This window comes from Trematomus bernacchii, unplaced genomic scaffold (genome assembly GCF_902827165.1).
Source record: "Trematomus bernacchii unplaced genomic scaffold, fTreBer1.1, whole genome shotgun sequence".
NCBI classification, from domain to species: Eukaryota; Metazoa; Chordata; class Actinopteri; order Perciformes; family Nototheniidae; genus Trematomus; species Trematomus bernacchii.
In genome coordinates this window covers 2,308,305-2,327,151 of record NW_022987698.1, presented here as the reverse complement: position 1 = coordinate 2,327,151, position 18,847 = coordinate 2,308,305, and the positions used below count along the sequence as shown (strand labels likewise).

The window sequence follows — 18,847 nt, the reverse complement described above, 5'->3', positions numbered from 1 at the left end:
AGCATATTAGCAGGCAAGCTGTTCATTACACTCCTACCACAACTACTACTAACGAATCTAAAACAACTAAGTTTCTCTAATATTTTGTGATTTGCATTTGATTTCGTCCAGCCAGATCCTGGCGGACAATCCATGACGGGGACGGGACTTCTACTACTACTGAGGCCTCGTGCTAAAAGGCACCGGCTGTGCGCAGGCAAGATGCGAGGAGGAATGGATGATATACCGTGTATATATGTATCTTTATGTTCATTTTGTACATTTCTAAAAATAAAGTTTAATGGAAATACTTAGTAGGCCTATCCTTTCTTCCCTGAATTATTTGCTCCTATAACATATCATTCATATATAGCAAACCATGATTTGATTTCTCATCAAACAGTAGTAGTTTATTACAGGTAAAAATAACTTACTCTTTGTTATGACCGGCTCGTAGGCCACAACGGAAAGGCAAGGAGACATACATGAGTTTACAAAACCACGGCACATTTATTGTGGTAAATGCAGAGATAGGTGGTCGGGGAGAGAATCGCCGAGTTTGTCCTTCTGCAGCCGCTTTGGAGAGAGACTCCGGGCCGCTGGGATTAATAGGACCGGCTACGGAGGTGTCCGTGATCGCGCTGATTACCCTCTTCAGCTCCACCCCACCGTAAGCCCTGCAACACACCTGCACAAAGGCCCTGGGGCCGTCACACTCTTCTATAACAACAGTTGTAGGTTCAGTTCGGTTAGTTAGCTATAAAATATCAGCTGTACCGACGCCATTATTACACTGATGTTCCCCGAAAAAAGCGGGCGGAGCCTCTCTGGTGGTTGACTAATCAGAACAGAGTGGCCGAGCTGACCAATCGGAGCACACTAGGCTCACAGGGAGGGGGGGGCAAGAGCTCCAACGAGTCGTTTAGTGGAGAGAGTGAATACTGCTGAATACACATGCTTGACAGAGATGCTGTATGCAAAACCAATGTGAGTTTGAAAAATTGCACAGTATAAATCTATTTTAGTATACCTCAACAATGTAATTATGATCAGTGGAAATGGCCATGACATGGGCCCTTTAACTTCAAAGGTCAGGGGGGTCATTTATTGTCAGAATATTTAATAATGGTTCATAGACTTATAATTAAGATAAGTCGTTTTTCTATTGCTGAGCACAGAAATCTAAAGTGTTGAACCAAGTGCAAAGACCTTCAAAGAAATGCTAATTGCTTTTACTTATTTAGAACGTTATAATAAGTCTGATTATTCAGACTTAAGAACCCAAATGTAGTTGCGAAGCTGATTAGTTTAGCTTAATAAAAAAATGTGTTGCATTAAATGTAATGTGACCTTTGAATGTTAAAGAAGAACATCCACTGCTGAAACAAAAGAAACCTTACCAGAAACTGATTCTGGAAATCTCTGTTGCATGCATGTGTAACATCTCATGTTTCAATATGCTTTTTTTAACTTGTGATAACATCCAGAAAGTATCAGTTTATTTCCTGGTCATTTTTAATGGAGTCAACAGGAAGCCTGGGAAAATGCCCCTATTCCATTGCTATGTGTGCATGTGCAGATAAACATCTATAGAGCTCACATCAGGTTGATCTGGTAAGAACAACAGTACACAGGTTCTGTTTGCTCGTGTTACGGTGACATTTGAACATTTTCCCTGAAGTTTCTTTTCAGCCCTAACCAGAGTTGACATTTTGATTTTGCACTTTTGTTTTTGAAGAAGGGCTTTATGTTTATATGTACCTCTGTTGAAACATTTTCATGTTCCTTGGCTGCCAGTGTTCATAGCTTACAAGCCACAAATAAATTGTTATTAGCTTATAACCAACAGTGTTTCATTGTACTACTTCCCAAGAAAAGCTAACGAAAAAAGAGGAAAATATACAGTGTCTGCTTTTTGCAAGCAAGAAGTCATACAGCACACAGTGTTCCAAAACTGATTTGAAATGTTTCCCTAAAATGAGCCACCCAAACACTTCCAAAAGTAACGAACACCCGCCAACCATAGCTTGGGTTTTTTTTGGTAGAATGTTACTACTGATGTTAAACAGCTGAGGTTGAAGGAAATTGGATGACTTTTTTAATTACAACATTTCACAATGAAATAACACTAAAAGTGTGTCTAAGGGGGGTGATTAAAGGAGCACTTTTTCAAATTAACACATTAAAATCAGCTCCCATCACTCTGCATGAAGTATAGTTAAAAGGTGAATAATAAAGCATGCACTTTCAATACTGTTAAAAAAAAAGAGTAAGAAATTGGATCTAGTAAAATGCTCAGTGTTTTGAAACTACCAGCAGGAAGAAGGGCATTTGAAGTGTTATGCTTCTCACGTACAACTTTTCTGTGAGATGGTCAGTTTGGAAGTGACTATTCTTCAGAGGTGAAAATGAGCCACGCTTCTGTAATATCCTAAATAAACACAGTTTGTCTAAAAGGACACAATGGCTTTTTTTTGTTGCTATCCCCAAAGATCATATATTGGATAACCACAACTTCTTCAAATATAGACTGCTCTCCAACAGGCTGGAGCATGTAGTAATGTGTTTCTGTCGTATATTTGTATGAAGGCTGTTAGAGCAAGGCTGTTAGAGCAAGGCCGCTTGTGGTGAAGCACGAAGCTGAAAATTGCACATTGCCCCAGATGGGGTGGAAACATGTGGAATAACTAGAGTTATTGTTACTTATTCCCATTGAGCAAAGATTTGTTTTTGAACTATAGTCCCACTATGGAGCTGTTTATCCATCCATGTAGGTCTTTCAGATACTTTTAAGCAAATGCAGTGTGCTTGTTTCAGAAATATCCTCAATATTACTTTTTCTTGATTGCTTATTTCTCAGGAAACATCAAGCATACCAAATAGCAATCAGCAGGGCTGGGATGGAAAGCAAATTATCTGTCAACACACTTTTCAAATCTCAATTTATCCAAGACTTTTATTTATTGGTTTTTCCAGGAAAACTCAAGGATAGCCACTGCTATCGGGTTCTGCAAAATGTAAGCGTTAAGGCACCATTTTGTTTCATTTAAAATATATACCCATTAAACGTATTGAGGAAATAAGGGGCTAATCATAATTAGGGATTAGTAAACTTCTAAACAGCTGTCAATAAGGCATGAGTATTGTTGGAATTGCTGTTAAAATATCAACACTATTGTGAATAAACTAATCCAGTGTGTGCCCTTGGCTCTGTCGGCCCTTCCTCTTGCAACAGATCAGACGTTTCAAACGGACTACAGAATCCCCTCGCTCCCTTTGTCTTTGGGGTTATGAATGTGAATTGAATAATTGCAAAATCTGCTGAGATATCAGAAAAGCAGCTAAGTTATTACTGAAATCCATCAAAACTTGTTCTGTAAATTATTAACAGCAGGATTTTTCTTTACCTTTTCAACACTGTGCAAAGATATTCATAATAGACAAAATCCCCACATGATACCTGCTTGCATTGAAAGGAGTCTTTAATTATAGCAGCAACATCACCACCTTTCCTGTCATGTCGAGAAACATTCGTAACATTAAAGTTTGGAGGTGTTAGGATCTGGGGTGACTGCTGCCATTATCCAGCCAGGTTACAAATAATACAATCCAGATTATATAAATGATGTGACTTGGGACACATTCGTCAAAGGTGTCCGGAGCTTAAAAATAATGGTGGATTTGAATGCCTCGGGGGGGGGGGGGAAAGAAATGGTAGTAGGGAGAAGAAAGGGACAAGAGGTAATTTTGGTTCTCACAGTGACCAGTGGTCAGTGAACCCTAGGAGTGGAGAGGAGGGGGAGAGAGTGACCAGTAAGGAAGGAGAACTGGATGGATTTCCGGGTTTCAATTAAATGAATCCCCACTGGTGGTATTTGGTATGTTGGGTGAAGACTTTCCTTCTTGGTTTGTCCCAAATTCTGTCTTCAGACAGGGGCTTAAATGGCTCGGTCCTGGTTTCCTCTGTGAGCCCTGATGGATCCCTTCTGTTTATGAAATCCTGTTGGTTTTAGTTAGCTTTGTATTAGCATTACTCTTTGTCAACGGCCCATGGTAAAGGTGAGTGACTTCCACAAAGTCTATACTGTACACCCCCTTTTAATCAGTGGATCGAAGTTTTATGCACATTCTAGAGACATTTGTAAAAGCTTCCTAATCTCAGGTCCAATTCACTAGCTCAGTGTAGTGACACAACTAAAGGCTTGATTCATCCTGTCCGAAGTAATAACAGACTGTGACTGTGGTTGGCCATCTAGCAGAAGTTGGCCTGATTTAGATTTCTATTCATTTATGGTAGGTTGCTCATTTCTTGGAGCAATATCATCTTTCAAGTAGTTGCATCAGTTTCATGCAATTCTTTTGAGCTAACATTTGTTCTTAAACAAAGAGAAATATTAACGGCAAAACAAAGCAATGAACCTGCAGTGTGCAATATGAACTATTTTGAAATGGATAAGAGACAATAGAACCAATGTAAAAAAAATAATATATATATATATATATTCAGGAAAATGCAATAATAAAACCCGAACAGATGCAGTAGTGCAGCGACTACTTTCATGATACTCATACTCATTCATTGTTTATTCACTTGCACTTGTTACAATGATAAAGCATAGACAGAAAAGAGAAAACAAATAACATATGGAGCGAGTGAGATAAGAACCTTGAGGTGCTTATGATAACCTTTCACCCCGAAAAAAACAAAGCTCAGAGATGAAAGAAAATGCCTCAAAAAGAGACAGCTGGAGGAAGAAATGAAGAGATAGTGTCATTTTGAGGGAAGCTTCAAACTGTAATTGATGAGAAACAATGTCTATATTATGAACTGAAAAAGTGTGTGCTTGCTGTCTGGGTGTAAGTATTATACAATTGTAATCTTCTGTATTTTAGGGAGAAATGCAAAGGCTGGTGTTAACATTTAAAATATATAACAGCGTTCTATGCTTTAAATGTAAACTTGCATCACTGTGGCGGTCTGTTCATACGGTTTACCTGTGTTCGGTGAGGTGGTTTTTAGTGTAGAATTTTTTTGTGAAGGTTTTCGTGCTTTTGTTTTTTAACTTTTCTTACTGTGAAACTGGGTCACACTTGGAATCTATTGTTGCTGTTGTGAATCCAGCTGCCACCCTCAGTAAATAAGCAAACTTCTCTGAATCACATATCTTTCGATGGCGAGCGTTTGATATTCAAAACTCTTTTTCAGTGGAGTGTTCCTGAAATATTGAAAATAAGTATAACCTTATTGGTAGGTGACACATCGTGAAGTACATCACAGTTTAAAGGGGGGGGGGGGGGAGATTAGCACACTTAAAGAGAATGCCATTACCCTTTTGAAATGTAAGGTTAATTTAAAGCTAAGCCACCAATACCCGATCAATCCCAATGACTGTTAGACATCTCATTATCATATTTAATTAAGCCAACATCAATCTAAAGGACAGAACACAACATTAAAGTTGTTCAGGTAACACTAGAATCAGCCTACTCTTAGGTCATTACTAATCATCTGTTTTTACAGTGGGTTTTACAATCATTTAAACATCAACAATTGTATTTCTCTGTATTTCTTTAAGGATAACAGCTTCACCAAGATCAACCATGCTACTTCAAGATCTCCTAGTCCATATTTGGATGGTCAACTTGAAGTCCACCCTGAATCTCAAAACATGGACCAAACAGCACCAACGGAGCTCAGTCCAGCTTCCACCGGCATGCAGTCTCCATCCAGTGGGGGGGCGGAGGCAGCTGAGATGGCCCCCACACGCTGCCTCTCACCCAGTGTGACACCCAGAAGGCAGGAACGCAAGTGTGGCCCGCGTGGATCAGACACACTGAACCAGTTTGTGGATGAGAACAGCAGTGTCACGCTTTCCAGAAGTCTCCTGCATGAAGTCAAATTAAATGCCTCCACACAGAACAAGGTACTGCTTATATATACACAACAGGCTATGGCTCTATTTTGTTTGTGACAGAGAGGCAGAGCTAAGAAGGACTCTTGAAAAAGTTTGTTACACCGTGCTGAGACGGATCAGACTACGCTCTGTTGCAAATTGAGGTTGGCCGCTGCTCCAGTTGAAAAGATCCAGGATCAGAGGATTGTCAACTGGAGCGATCACAAGGCCTGAGAGGAGATCTGTCACTTGGCTGTTGCTTTCTGCATTTACGCGACTCACTGCTGAGACGAGTCCCAGCATCCTTCTACGGTACAACTCCTAGCTGATGATTTGTGCCAACTCCGGCAGGCAGCATGCAGTGAAAGCTTTGACTGAAAGGTTGTCAGAAAAATATGACAAGGATTTTGTTTCCCTCCCTACAGCCCTGGTTTATTGACTGCCATTAATTCGACAGCAGGGAAACACTAGGCTTCCTTGCACAAATCCAGTTAGCATAGCACTCTCTTAAATCAATAGATCCACTGTTAAAACACATTTTCTTTAGAGGGTAAGGAGTAGTGTCCAAAGCCGCCTTGAGCTCTGTCTGAGACCACTGTCTGCTGTTTTTCTCTATTTTGTTGTTTGCACAAAACATTGTATCAACTATGTGGAGAGTGTATCTGTGGTTCTGACTAATTGAAAGACATTCTTTTTGGGATTTCCTTCAAATAAGTAATGTATTTGTGTACAGGTGATCAATTTAAAGGAAGAAGGAGCCAACACACTACACCCTAATGACTCCAGTGTTTACAACTTACACCCGCTTGGCAGTCTACGAACACATGGGGAAGATGAAGAAGAGCTTCGAATGCTGGCTAGTCTCAAAAGAGAGCATGAGGAAGATGAATGTAAAGCCTCAGGCCTCAGTGCATCTCAGATCCAACACTGTAATGTCAGCGTTAGCATGAGCAGTGACGACGCTTCTACCTGGACCCACATCTCCAAGGTCTGTACCATCATCCCCTTCTACTTTTTGATTCTTCACTAACGAGCAGCACTCATGTGCAGCTCGTCTCACTATTTACAATCATTAGCACGTTGTCCTTCTCTCTATCGCCCGTGTGGAATAATTATTTTGACCCCGGTTGATCCTCACCCTTGTTAATTTACATATCAAGCCCCGGACTTATGCAAACGTAAAGTGCTAATACACCTTTTTCTCCGGCGTGTTTTCTGCATTACAAAAGATTATGGAGATCGAAACACATTCATTGGCCTCTTATAGCTCTTAAAAGCACACTGGCATAATATCCACAGTTTCCCCCAGTGACTAGAAAATATTTAGGTCATTTGAAATGATCCACACAAGTCCTTTTAGAATTCAAGGATGGTGCGGTTTGCTCTTGGCTATTGAAGGTCATTTATATCTATGGGCAATTAACATAAGCACATTGCACTTATGAAGAGAGAACACTGCCCTGCCTGGCCCTGCTGGGCCACTGCACGATCCCCAGTGAATAGAATGATTACAAATGCTGGGGTCATAGCCCTGTTACTATTTCTCTACATGCAGGTATCCATTAATATACTGAGATTCAAGCAGAACTGTGACTTCATGCAGGGATTATCATCTCATGGTTTCTCCAGAGGACACAGTGATGGGGTGTCAAATCAAATGTTGTGTCTTCGTACTGTACCCTCAGAACAGTTTTCCACGGTGACGAGTTAAGTTTCCACTCGACTTGAACAAACCCCGATGTGATCCTTTCCAAATCAGTCACAGTGGTTTACTATTCAAATACATATGGCAACAGCACCACCATCAGCATATTAATAAAATGCTTTGCCAAAACGAGAGAACACAGAAAAGTAATTTATTTAATACAAATATTGTTCTTATTTGATGAAAAGTTTTGAAAAATAAAACTTAAAGGTAGGGTAGGTAAGAATGGAGAAACCAGCTCAAGTAAGCTAGAATTTGAAAATACACAACCAGAAAAAATCTGCCACTTCCTTACAGAGCCCCTCCTCCAACACACACAAACGCGCACATGACCAATGAGGGCACGAGATAAGTTTGTGCATGAGATGGAAGGCTGACAGGCAGGTAGGTCATCCAGTTATTTGACCCGGGCCAGCTCAGATGATTGGTCGTGCTTTTTACAGCGCCACGGCTTCCACAGATGACATTATTTTATGTATTTATTGTCAAAGCATTTAATGTATTCATTGCTGTCGGGATGTTAAGAGCATTCCATGGAATATAACAAAAAGTGTTTCTGAAGTGAATTACCTACCCTACCTTTTAAATAAAAACCTAACAGGTGTCTGTCAAAGATAAAAAACAAGAAAAGGTTTGGGGGCCTTGGAAGTGAATAGTCACAAGCCATGTCTTGCCTCTAGATGCTGTGATTCAAGTGCCTGCTGTTGCCGTCTTTAGTGTTGTGTCCACTTAGATGTCAGACACCTTAATATGTATTTGATGCACATTCTCCCTGTGCGCACATGACTGAGGTAAGAACTGCCAAATCAGAGGTTCTTCTGATGGACCATGACGTCTGGTTAAAGCTACAGATGGCAGTATGAAAAAAGATGACACTCAAAAATAAGAAGTCTGACCAAAATCCTTTTTGAGTTTAATACTCCCCCTGATATCAGACAGAAGGTGGGTCCATTCAAAGGTCTATACCAAGGCAAATACTCACCCTGTCTTAGCTTGGAAAATGTCAGCTTCTTTTAGGGCTTAACGCTATATTTCATCAGCATTAACATTAAGTGTGCATGCACATTATTCAAATTGGAGGACTTGCAATGTCGTCTAATGAAATCAAACATATTTTGCTACAACTTTTTTACTGGTTGATGATACCAAAAGAAAACTGCCATGGTTCTCACTTTCCTTGAGCAATCCAATGCAATGTTTCCCATTAATTACCTACAGTCTGGGTTTGTCTGTTTAATAATAGAGCGTATATATTTTTGATCTTTTCATGAGTTGGGTCTGAGTCTGTCCACTCAGTGGGTCAAAGATGGCCGCCCTTGGCCGGAGGTTTTATTTTTGTCAGCCACAGCTGGCTATAGGTTTGAGTAGTGTGCTGTGAAAAAGGCTTGGGATGAAAGAGTCTAGGAGCTTCACATAGCTTGGACCTCGCCCCCTCAGTGCAAAGTAATGCTGCAAAGTCAACAACCCACCCGATTCATATTAAAACACTGATCCTTGTGGGTGTGACTTTTCTATGTGTCATTAATGTTTGTATCTATAACCTGCAGCCAAAATGTAAATTATCGAATGGTTAACTAGAGCAGGAAAATTGCCACAACTGATTGCTAATGTGAGCAGTGTGAAAGATTAAATCTAGTTTTTAGAATCTACACCCTAAAAATGACACTAGATAATGATCAGATTTAGCTTTCCATATAAAGATGATGAGATGCCTCTTCTTCTGTCTAACATTCTGCCAGTCGGTGTCTGTGCCAGAAGCTCTCCAAGCCATGGCTTAAACATTTAGAGCAACATAGTCAATGTTCAGAAGATGAGTTCAGTAATTGTACAGTGAAACAACTCTTTACCTAAACCACTACATGTCCTTTACCTTTTCCGTCACATATAAATAAGTTATATCCTGAAACACCTACATTGGCATTCAGCCAGGTTCCTTTGCGGAGAAAAGTGTCTGCTGTCGCTTCACTAAATAACACATGTAAGAAATTCCAATTCTGGAAGCAAGCTTCTTAATTTAGGTGTGCAAGGATGAGTCCTAAATAGTTCTTAAATCAAAGGAGGATAATTAATATTAGATGTGTTAGGAGAGGAATACATTTTAGATGGGAGAGGAGTGGCAGGTCTACAATGTGGGGGTTAGTAAAAGGAATAGCATATATAGACAAAAAAGAATAAAGTGGGGCATATCCAACAGCAATCACCTGGAAACTGACTTGATAAAAAAGGCAGTAAGATGGATGTTAAAAATAAATTATCTGGCACCAGAACAGTTTGGTTGGATATTGCCAAACAAGTCTGTGCAGCCCAGAAATGCAGTGCAGCAAAAACAAATGTTCTGATTCAAAGGTACCTGCTGAGTTTATGTATCCATAACAGAGGGCAGGCAAAGAGCCAGAAATGATTCAGTCTACTACAATGCTGATCAGAGACCAGCAGAGCTCTTTTGTTTATAGCATCATTTGACTGAGCATGCAGGGTAGCAGATGATGCTCAGGAGTGGTTAATGGTCAAACGTTAGAGGTCAAGACTGGGGCCGTTTCTCAATGTCGAGTATACCTGCTGCAGAGACACTATTTCAAGTATACCACGTCATCGAGTGGCGCCGAATGCTGGGCATTTAACATGCATTCAAACAGTCCTTCGGCGCCACTCGATGACGTAGTATACTTGAAATAGTGGCTCTGCAGCAGGTTTACTCGACATTGAGAAACGGCCTCTGACTACATTTTCTTTACGGTTTTAAGGAAAAAGGCGTAGACAAAGCTGGTGTATAGCCAGAGGTGGGAGAAGTACTCGGATCTTGTACATGAGTAAAAGAAGTACCAGAGTGTAGGAATACTCTGTTGCAAGTAAAAGTCCTGCGTTCAAAATGTTACTCAAGTAAAAGTAAAAAAGTATTAGCATCAACATATACTTAAAGTACCGCAGTAGGACTTATTATGCAGATTGACCTATTTCAGAATAATATATATTATATGTTTTCATTCTGCAAAGTAACTAAAGATATTAAATAAATGGAGTGGATTAAAAGTACATGATTTACCTCTGAATTGTAGTGGAGTAGAAGTACAAAGTAGCATGAACAGAAATTCTCAAGAAAGTACAAGTATCTCAAAATGTTACTTAAGTACAATACTTGAGTAAATGTACTTAGTTACTTCCCACCTCTGTTTATAGCAAACTTTAAGCTTAGACTTTTTAAAGTTTTTTTTCTGAGATGTAAGATTTTGTTCCAAGTCTTCACATAGACTCTGCAGCTACAGGCAGCCAGTGCTGCTGTGTTCACACACAGACCACGTTTTCTTCAATTAAGAGGTGATCAAAATAAGTAATGTATTTCTGTTAGCAGCAAATGTATTTTTAAGACTTCTGGACCCAAGCGTTCTCTTTTATTCTGTAGTCCATGCAACTTTAACTGACCATTTGAGGCTCTGGGATTTACATTACAGATAGAGTACAGAAATGGTTCAGCTCCTACTTCCCCAAACAATTTGTTCCCATCACCTGACAGGTGACTCATCATCATCATCAGTACACATTACATGCAGAATTCCACTGGGTACAATTTTAGGTGCGGCCTTATTTTTAGAAGAGGATTAGATAAAGAAGGGACTGGAGCACGCAGATAGCTAAATTTACTTAAGCAATGCAAGGACTTCAGCTTCAGCATGACTGCATCTTGATCAACGTCATGTAATGTAATAGCCTTTAAACAGGCACTAGATTTAAATAGCCTCCTGAGGCTATAATATGGTCTTTAGCTTTGACAAGATGGAGAGGGTAATGCACTGAATACCACCTCGCACTGAATGTGAAATATTTCTTATCTTATTTCGTACAGCTCACACAGAATGTACCTTTTCATGTTTTAAAAAGCCCAAATAACAAATACAACCCAGCTCCAATTCTTTCTCACCAAACAATAGTTAGTGTGCAATACATTTGTGAACACATTAAAGATTTGAATGATCCCTTGATCTTGGTTTGTTTTACCCTACATTGTTCTCCCCTTTGTTTTTCTACAACTTGCTGTGGACGTTTTTTTGTGCCAGTTAAACATGACATACACATATATTTGTGTTTGTTTTAGAAAGAATGTTCCTTGCATTTCTTGATCTTGGTTCTTCATCTCTGTGGGGCATACAAAGATGTAGGTGGGGAGGTGTTGATGATGTGCGCCTATATATTTCAATAGGGCATTGTTGTGATATTGGGCACCTAAGTTAATGTTATGGACATTGGTCCCTCCACAAACTATATGTTGTTCCCTGTAATAGTTCGTCCATCAGAAATACATTTCTCATGTAAGACAATGATAATATGTTCAGTAATAAACTTAAAGGTCCCATGTCATGGCCATTTCTACTGATCATAATTCCATTGTTGAGGTATACTAAAATAGATTTATATTGTGTGATTTTGGAAAATTGCACAATATAAATCTAATTGGTTTCTCATACAGCATCTCTGTATATTATGTGTATTCACTCTCTGTCCTAAACGGCTTGTTGGAGCTCCTGCCCCCCCTCCCTATGAGCCCAGTGGCCGTCTGCGAGACAGCGAGACACAGCGATACCCAGCCCGAAACCAGCCCGAACACAGACACACACCCGCAGCCTGGCTGGGAGTTTGTGTGTGTGTGCTCACACACCGACTCACAGCCTCGTCGCGTCCCGCCGTCTCAGGGAGGAGAAATCGGCGGAGCTGCAGCTGAGAAAAGATTGAGTGTGTGTGTGTGAGGAAGTCACTTAACGTAACGGCTCCGCGGACGTGACGTAACGACTCCACGGATTGGTCCATTTGGACCAATGGGTCCATTTGTGTATGGGCACGTCACTGCACCCAGGAAGAAAAGGAGAAATCTCCAACGAGGCGTTCTGGGGCAGCATAGACAGGTATTTTCTGTGTTAGAGTTTTACTCGCTACAGGGTGTACTTTGAGGGTTTGTGACTTTGCAGACCGTTTACATGCATAAAAACCTTCATAACACACAAGGGGACGGGTAATAACCGGAAAAGCATGACATGAGACCTTTAAATAGTAGTCTGATAGTGGTGGATGTGTACTTGAGTTATGAGTATTTGAGGACATTTTTTAACCAAACTTTTCATTTTTTTCTTATATTTCTGATCCAGCCAGTTAATCAGGGTCACCACTATCAGAAGGAAATGAACCCTCTCCTTCAATCAAACCCTAGGTAAGCATGTGACACACAGACACACACATTTGTAGCATAAATAATCTGCTGAGCTGTGTATGTCTGAAAATATAATAAAATCAGCAATACAAGAAAAGGCTGACACAACAACACTTGTGTATTGATACAGAAGAGATCTTTAAAAATAACTGACATGTGGTCCCAAGGAACTGGGTTGTTTGTAACCAAGTCTTGGTGAGAACACGTGACAAAAGACTGGTGTATTTTATATATTGCCTTATGTAGTCTGTCTTTGCTTGCATTTACATGAAACTACCTGACGATCACAATCAGATAATAACCAGTGACTGCAGAATTAAGGCTAAATGTCAACTGTCAGATAGATATGCAAATCAGGGCTTTCTGGCTCACAGATTAGTATGAATAAATTGAGTGTGTTGTAGTTCTTCTCCCTTGACTGCTGTTGTCATTTTCATACTTTTCAAGTTGATATGAACAGTGAAACAAATTAGGAAATAGGAAACATTGCTATAAATCTTTATTATTCATATCCTTCATACATTCAACTTTTCCATGATTTTTCCTTTTTTTATTCAAATGAATCTTCAAATTTTATACTTTTTCATTAATTTTTCCACTCTTATCTTCTCATACATACAAAGATGTAGAAACCTCATTCAAACTTCTGAATGTACCACATCTTTAAAAAAGTCTGGGTTTATACAGTCAATTAGAAAAACCCTCAAACCAACTCCTCTTTAACTTCTTCGAAATCATTACCACATTCACATAGAAACTCCACTCAGAAAAGGAACATTTTGTGGCAATTAAAACAGCATCAGTATAATCTAAATAATTTGGCTCCAGTATACACATTGACCAAAGTCTATTTAGTCTTTGTTCTTCTCAACTATTACATACCAGAAACAAATATTGCAGTCTCAGTATCCTCAATAACGTGCAGCCTTTACTTCATACATCAAAACATGTATGCGTTGAAACCGACATCTCGTGGCACTGTTAGCCTTGAATGACATGAGTGAAAAACACACTGCTCAATTGATTCCTCCTTTATTAACTGAGACCAGACATTTCACGAGGGAAGCATAAACAGTTACTTCTCTAACCTGCTCTAATCATCACACTTTTGGCACTAGGCGCATTAATCTTACACTGTGTGCAAAGTAGGGTCTCCTATCTTGCAAACATTAAGCAATAGTGGTTAAAGTCTGGAGCTGAAAGTGGCAGGATGAGAGGTGCGTCTCAGTCTAATCTCTGTGAAATTGAATTTCAAGGACGGGAGTCACATGACAGTTACCGTCCCCATGGCAACATTTAATTGCAGGTAGGGACACAGAGCAGATTAAGATGAGTTTATAAATCCAGCTTGAAACATGCAGATGTTTATTTTAATTCTTCCCTACTTATTAATACTTTGACTTTAAAGGTCTCCTATCATGCAAAATGCACTTTTGTATGTCTTTTATACATAAATATGTGTCCCCGGTGGGTCAGGGAACTCACAAAGTGTCATAAAATAAAATAAAACTTTTCCTCCTTACCCCCATCTCTAAAAACGGGGGCACTGATCCAGATTTGCGTCGGATATGACGTAATATCGGAAATGTGGGCTGGCTTACACCCACGGCCCTATCAGAAACGTCGCTATCAGAAACAATGCACCTTTGTTTACATTAGCAACCATCGCTAACACTCAGAGCTAACCTGTACTGGTGAGAGTATGTGTAAAAAAGCAGGATATAAAAAGGTACTCACCTTGTAGTAAACCCGCAAGAAAATAAGCATTTGAGCTCAATACTGTTTCAGAAATAATCCTTGAAGTGGTTTGGAACATAATATGGCGTTTCATCACGGCAGCATTTAGCTGCATCTGAGCAGAGCAGTCAGCCTGCATGCTCAAAAGGGGGCGGGGCTAGCAGAGAATCAGCCATTCTCTAACAGGGCTGAAATAGAGGGATATGAGGGATGTCTACAATGCATGATCTGTTTGGTATTTTGAGCAAAACACATCATAGACATGTTTTTTATATATTTGTATATATCTGAGACCCATAATATATGCCTAAAAATAACATGAAAGGAGATCTTTAAAAGCCAAAAATTCAGTTAAGTCTCAGCTTTCCAACAAACCCTCAAATACTTCACATCTTTCAGACGTTGCATTATTTAACCTTTAAGCCAACAATTTAGTTATGCGTCAGCCTTTCAACAAATCTTTCATTCTTCAGAAATTGCCCTCTGGTTACTGACTTATTATTATGCTTGTCAGATTTATAACTGGCAGCTTTTTATTACACTTTTATCTTCGAGATCATTAATTTTCAACACTCACAGTTTTTGGTTCAAGTCTTTTCGAAAAATCCAACGCCATGATTTAGCACTGCCTTATACAAGAACAAATCTGTCCTTGATAAAGCAAACACCTTCTTCTGCATGGAAGGAGCCTCAGTAGTTCACAATGCTCAACCTCAAAAGTAAAACATATTGATGATTGGGCTAAGGCAGCAGAACTTACAACCATTATTATTTTTGGAATCCAATATCAACTACAGGCATATGCAATGAACACACATTATGTAGCCCAGGAACCACTAAATGAAGTAGAAGTTGACAATCAGATTAAGTGGGGACATCATAAAGGTAAACTATAACACTTCATCTGACAATATGCTCTGTCAAAAATGAAAGATTATTTTAACAGTAGAAGAGAACGTCTTTTTTAAGTTCATTTAAATGGGTTTTTTTTGTTTTCAAAACAAGATGAAATAGAACTATATAAAGTGCAACCCGTATTGACATTTTAGTTGGATCTGTTTTTTTGTTATATTCCTGGAAGGGAATTACACTCTCTGAGGCAGATTTTAAAATGTTAAATCACAGGATGAGGTATAAAACATTCTTTAGTGCGTAATACACTATCACACATGACCATCTGGGCTGAATCTAAAGGCTCACACACACACAAGGCCCGACCGTGGCAGCAGATTGATGGATCTCTCGGTTCCCCTCGGAGGGCTATGGAGACCCCGCCTCACCCCACTGAGCCCGGTCTCTGCACCTCTCCATCTCTTTGTGGATGTACACAATCCTGCTGCATGTTACAAAACAAGACAAAGGGATTGCATCATAGGTCTGAAACTCAAATATGCTACCACCTCCTCTCGAACACTTTTGATTTATTGATGAAAAGCGAAGCAGCTTGTCATGAACATGTGTAAACTCAGATGAAATACTTTCTTATTTCAATGCTTACATGTTTTTGGTTGAAATATTCAGTGAGGTTATTATGTTTGATTGAATGTCCACTGAAATGAATATTGCTATAGACCTTAAGCATTCTCCCTCACACAGCATCCGCAGCTGTACTGAATTAAGACTTCGAAGCTTTCATTTACATATTGGAAGAGCAGCTGCACAGGATTTGTCGTTGTTATTGCTCCTTTTCTTTCAGGAATTGCATTCTGAGACACCCTTCCAGTGAATTCTATCATGGTATTATTTGAGGATCTTGGCATCACTGCAAGGCTTCCTCGCTGTTGAGGGCTACAGTTTTCTTAACAGCTGAAATGCTCCTGTTGCTGTGCTTAATGGTGCCAGGGCTTTAGCATTTTTAACATGTTTCTTTGCTTGTTACTTGCGTCTGCCTCTGGCTGGAATACCAAATGTTAAAACCACAAATCAGGCTGTCACAGGACCCAAGAGTAGGATTTAAATTGTTCTCACAATAAAGACAATTGTTGAATTCTGTTCAATTGCACAGTGTCAGACAAACAGAGTTGCTTTGACACCGTTTAGCTGGGAGGTTTTTGGAAAGCTTGATTTCAATAAACTTCACTGCTGTGTGTGCTCACTCGAATGAAATCAAACTAATTTATTCCCTTTATCACAGGTTCCACCGTATCTCGATTATAATTACTTGAAAATAGAAGACTTTAATAACCCACACCAAGTTCCTTCAACATTGAAAGTTCAATTTGCAGCTCTGTAGCAGAGGCCTTTGTCCTCGAAAATTGCTTTCGTTAACTTTTGTGCTATGTTCTTGCCTATCACAACGTCAAAGGGGTGTTGGAGTGGGTAAAGGCCTTTGTTAGAAAGCAAAATCAGAGCCTCGACAGAGATAATGTACTTTATCACTTTAAAGGCAAGAGATAAGGAATAAAGAAATTATTCTGGTTTGAATGCATGCTGAGATGAGATATGAATGAATGGCCTGTATGTGGGTGTAAATCATTGCATTGGTTTTGTATTTCATCGGGATGAATCTATGGTAACAATAGTTTTTATTTATGTATGTATATTATATTGCAAACTGCATTTTACTTTTTACTGATTCATACAGTTTTAGTTTAACATACTATCTAACAGTTTTGCATGTGTATTAAGTTCCAGATAGCACATCACTAACAGTATTATACTTCTGTTATTATAGTATTTACTGCAATAAAGGAGGAATCTTTGGCATGCATTAATACCCAAATTCTCTTCAAAATAATCAGAGAATATACTAATAATAATCAGAGAATATACTAATAATAATCAGAGAATATACTACAAATGTAAATGTTTACCTACTTAGCGTGCTGGTAGCATTACCAGGTCAGGATTTTAGTTTAGTGACCATACTATAATGTGGTTGGTGAATGTACCCCCTCAGAGGGAGAGACATTATCAATCATTAATGATGAATGTTTAACTAATCTGATGTCAGCTAAATGTTGCACAGAATAGGATTTATAGTACCTAATTAAATGTAGTATGATGTGCACTTCTGAGATGTTATGTCCAGAGGCAGAAGATGAGTAGAAGGCCCACCACTTGCTTTGGTTCCTTTGTGGAGCCGGGAATCAATTCCCCCGGGAGATCCGATTCCTTAGAAAAGTCAGTCATGGAGGCAAAAGATGTAAATGGATAATTGTGCAACTGATGTATAGCCTAACCGTATTATGAATTCTGTTAAACAAATGAATCCTACAGTGCTTTCATGTAATAATTCATCTTGTGGCATTTTTTTCCTCTCTTCCTCTAATCTGTTGCTCCGCACTAAAAGAGCAGTGTTGCACTTTACTGAAAAATGATTGATGTATAGTTGTAGCCTGTGTAGCTCTCAGACGGGGAAGATAAACTCATTTAGAGACAAAGTCAGCCCTGCTCTCAGAGACACAGGCAAGGTTAGGCCCCTTACTCTGGGCCAGAATTCAGACATGTGCAAATCTCAGCTTGAGTCAGAGTCTAATAAATGATCCTTCAGGTGAAACTGTGCGGCGGCGAGGCTAAGTGTGCAGGAGAAGGGGCTCAAGGACAATAGGGGCTAAGATGGGCTTCTGAGAGCTCACCATGATGGGGCTTCATTGTTAAAACGTCATATGGAGGCGATTTGATGGGCATGGTACAGTATGATAGCGTGTGTAATGGCATGGGTTGTCATGACTGTATGCTTTTATGGCCCTTTACCTAGGGAGTGGATGGACGTGCTCAGCCCTCCCTTAATGCCTCTCAGCCATGGGAGAAGGTCAGCCAACACATGGAACAATTTGGATCTAATCGGAGGTACAGTAATGTTAATTTGGTACTTTTGCCCCCAAACACCCTTCGATGTCCTTTTAAAGTCAGACGGCAAACAATACAATGCCTTAACATTTACCACTGTAATTATGCAAAAGCGTAGTACTAATGGAAACATTCACTGGTGTCAGAGCTTCCACCCAAAGACCGCTCTCAACACTGTGGGAAAGCATGTGAAACTGTATCTAATTAAGAGTAAAAACCCATGAGAGTGGAGCTCTCTGTCCTCCACATAACTCCATAGGTCAAAAGAGACAGGCTCATTACAGGTCTGCACCCCCAAGACACATCGGCAAGGTTAATTGATGAAACCTTTTGAGTTTACAACATCATTTTTAAAGCTCTTACACAATGTGTCTTATAATTAGTTTTCATTATCGTCGCCAAAGTTCTGATAAGATAAAATGTTCCTCCTGGAGCATTCCATAACCTTTTTAGCATTTAACTGCCTGTCAATTTAACAGCTACATTCTCCCACTTTAAAGTAGCGGGGATTACAGGGAATCTCTTTACTGCTTCATAATGTGG

General features: G+C 39.6%; 1 protein-coding gene across 1 annotated transcript in view; it reads left to right on the top strand.

Annotated features, from left to right (window-relative positions):
- Positions 1-18,847, top strand: part of cfap20dc (CFAP20 domain containing) — a 32,527-nt gene that overhangs the window by 12,811 nt on the left and 869 nt on the right. The window contains exons 11-14 of the mRNA XM_034139328.1: positions 5,556-5,903; positions 6,607-6,861; positions 12,714-12,775; positions 18,213-18,304. Of these exons, the coding sequence (XP_033995219.1) occupies positions 5,556-5,903; positions 6,607-6,861; positions 12,714-12,775; positions 18,213-18,304 (757 nt within the window). The remainder of the gene's footprint in view (positions 1-5,555; positions 5,904-6,606; positions 6,862-12,713; positions 12,776-18,212; positions 18,305-18,847) is intronic.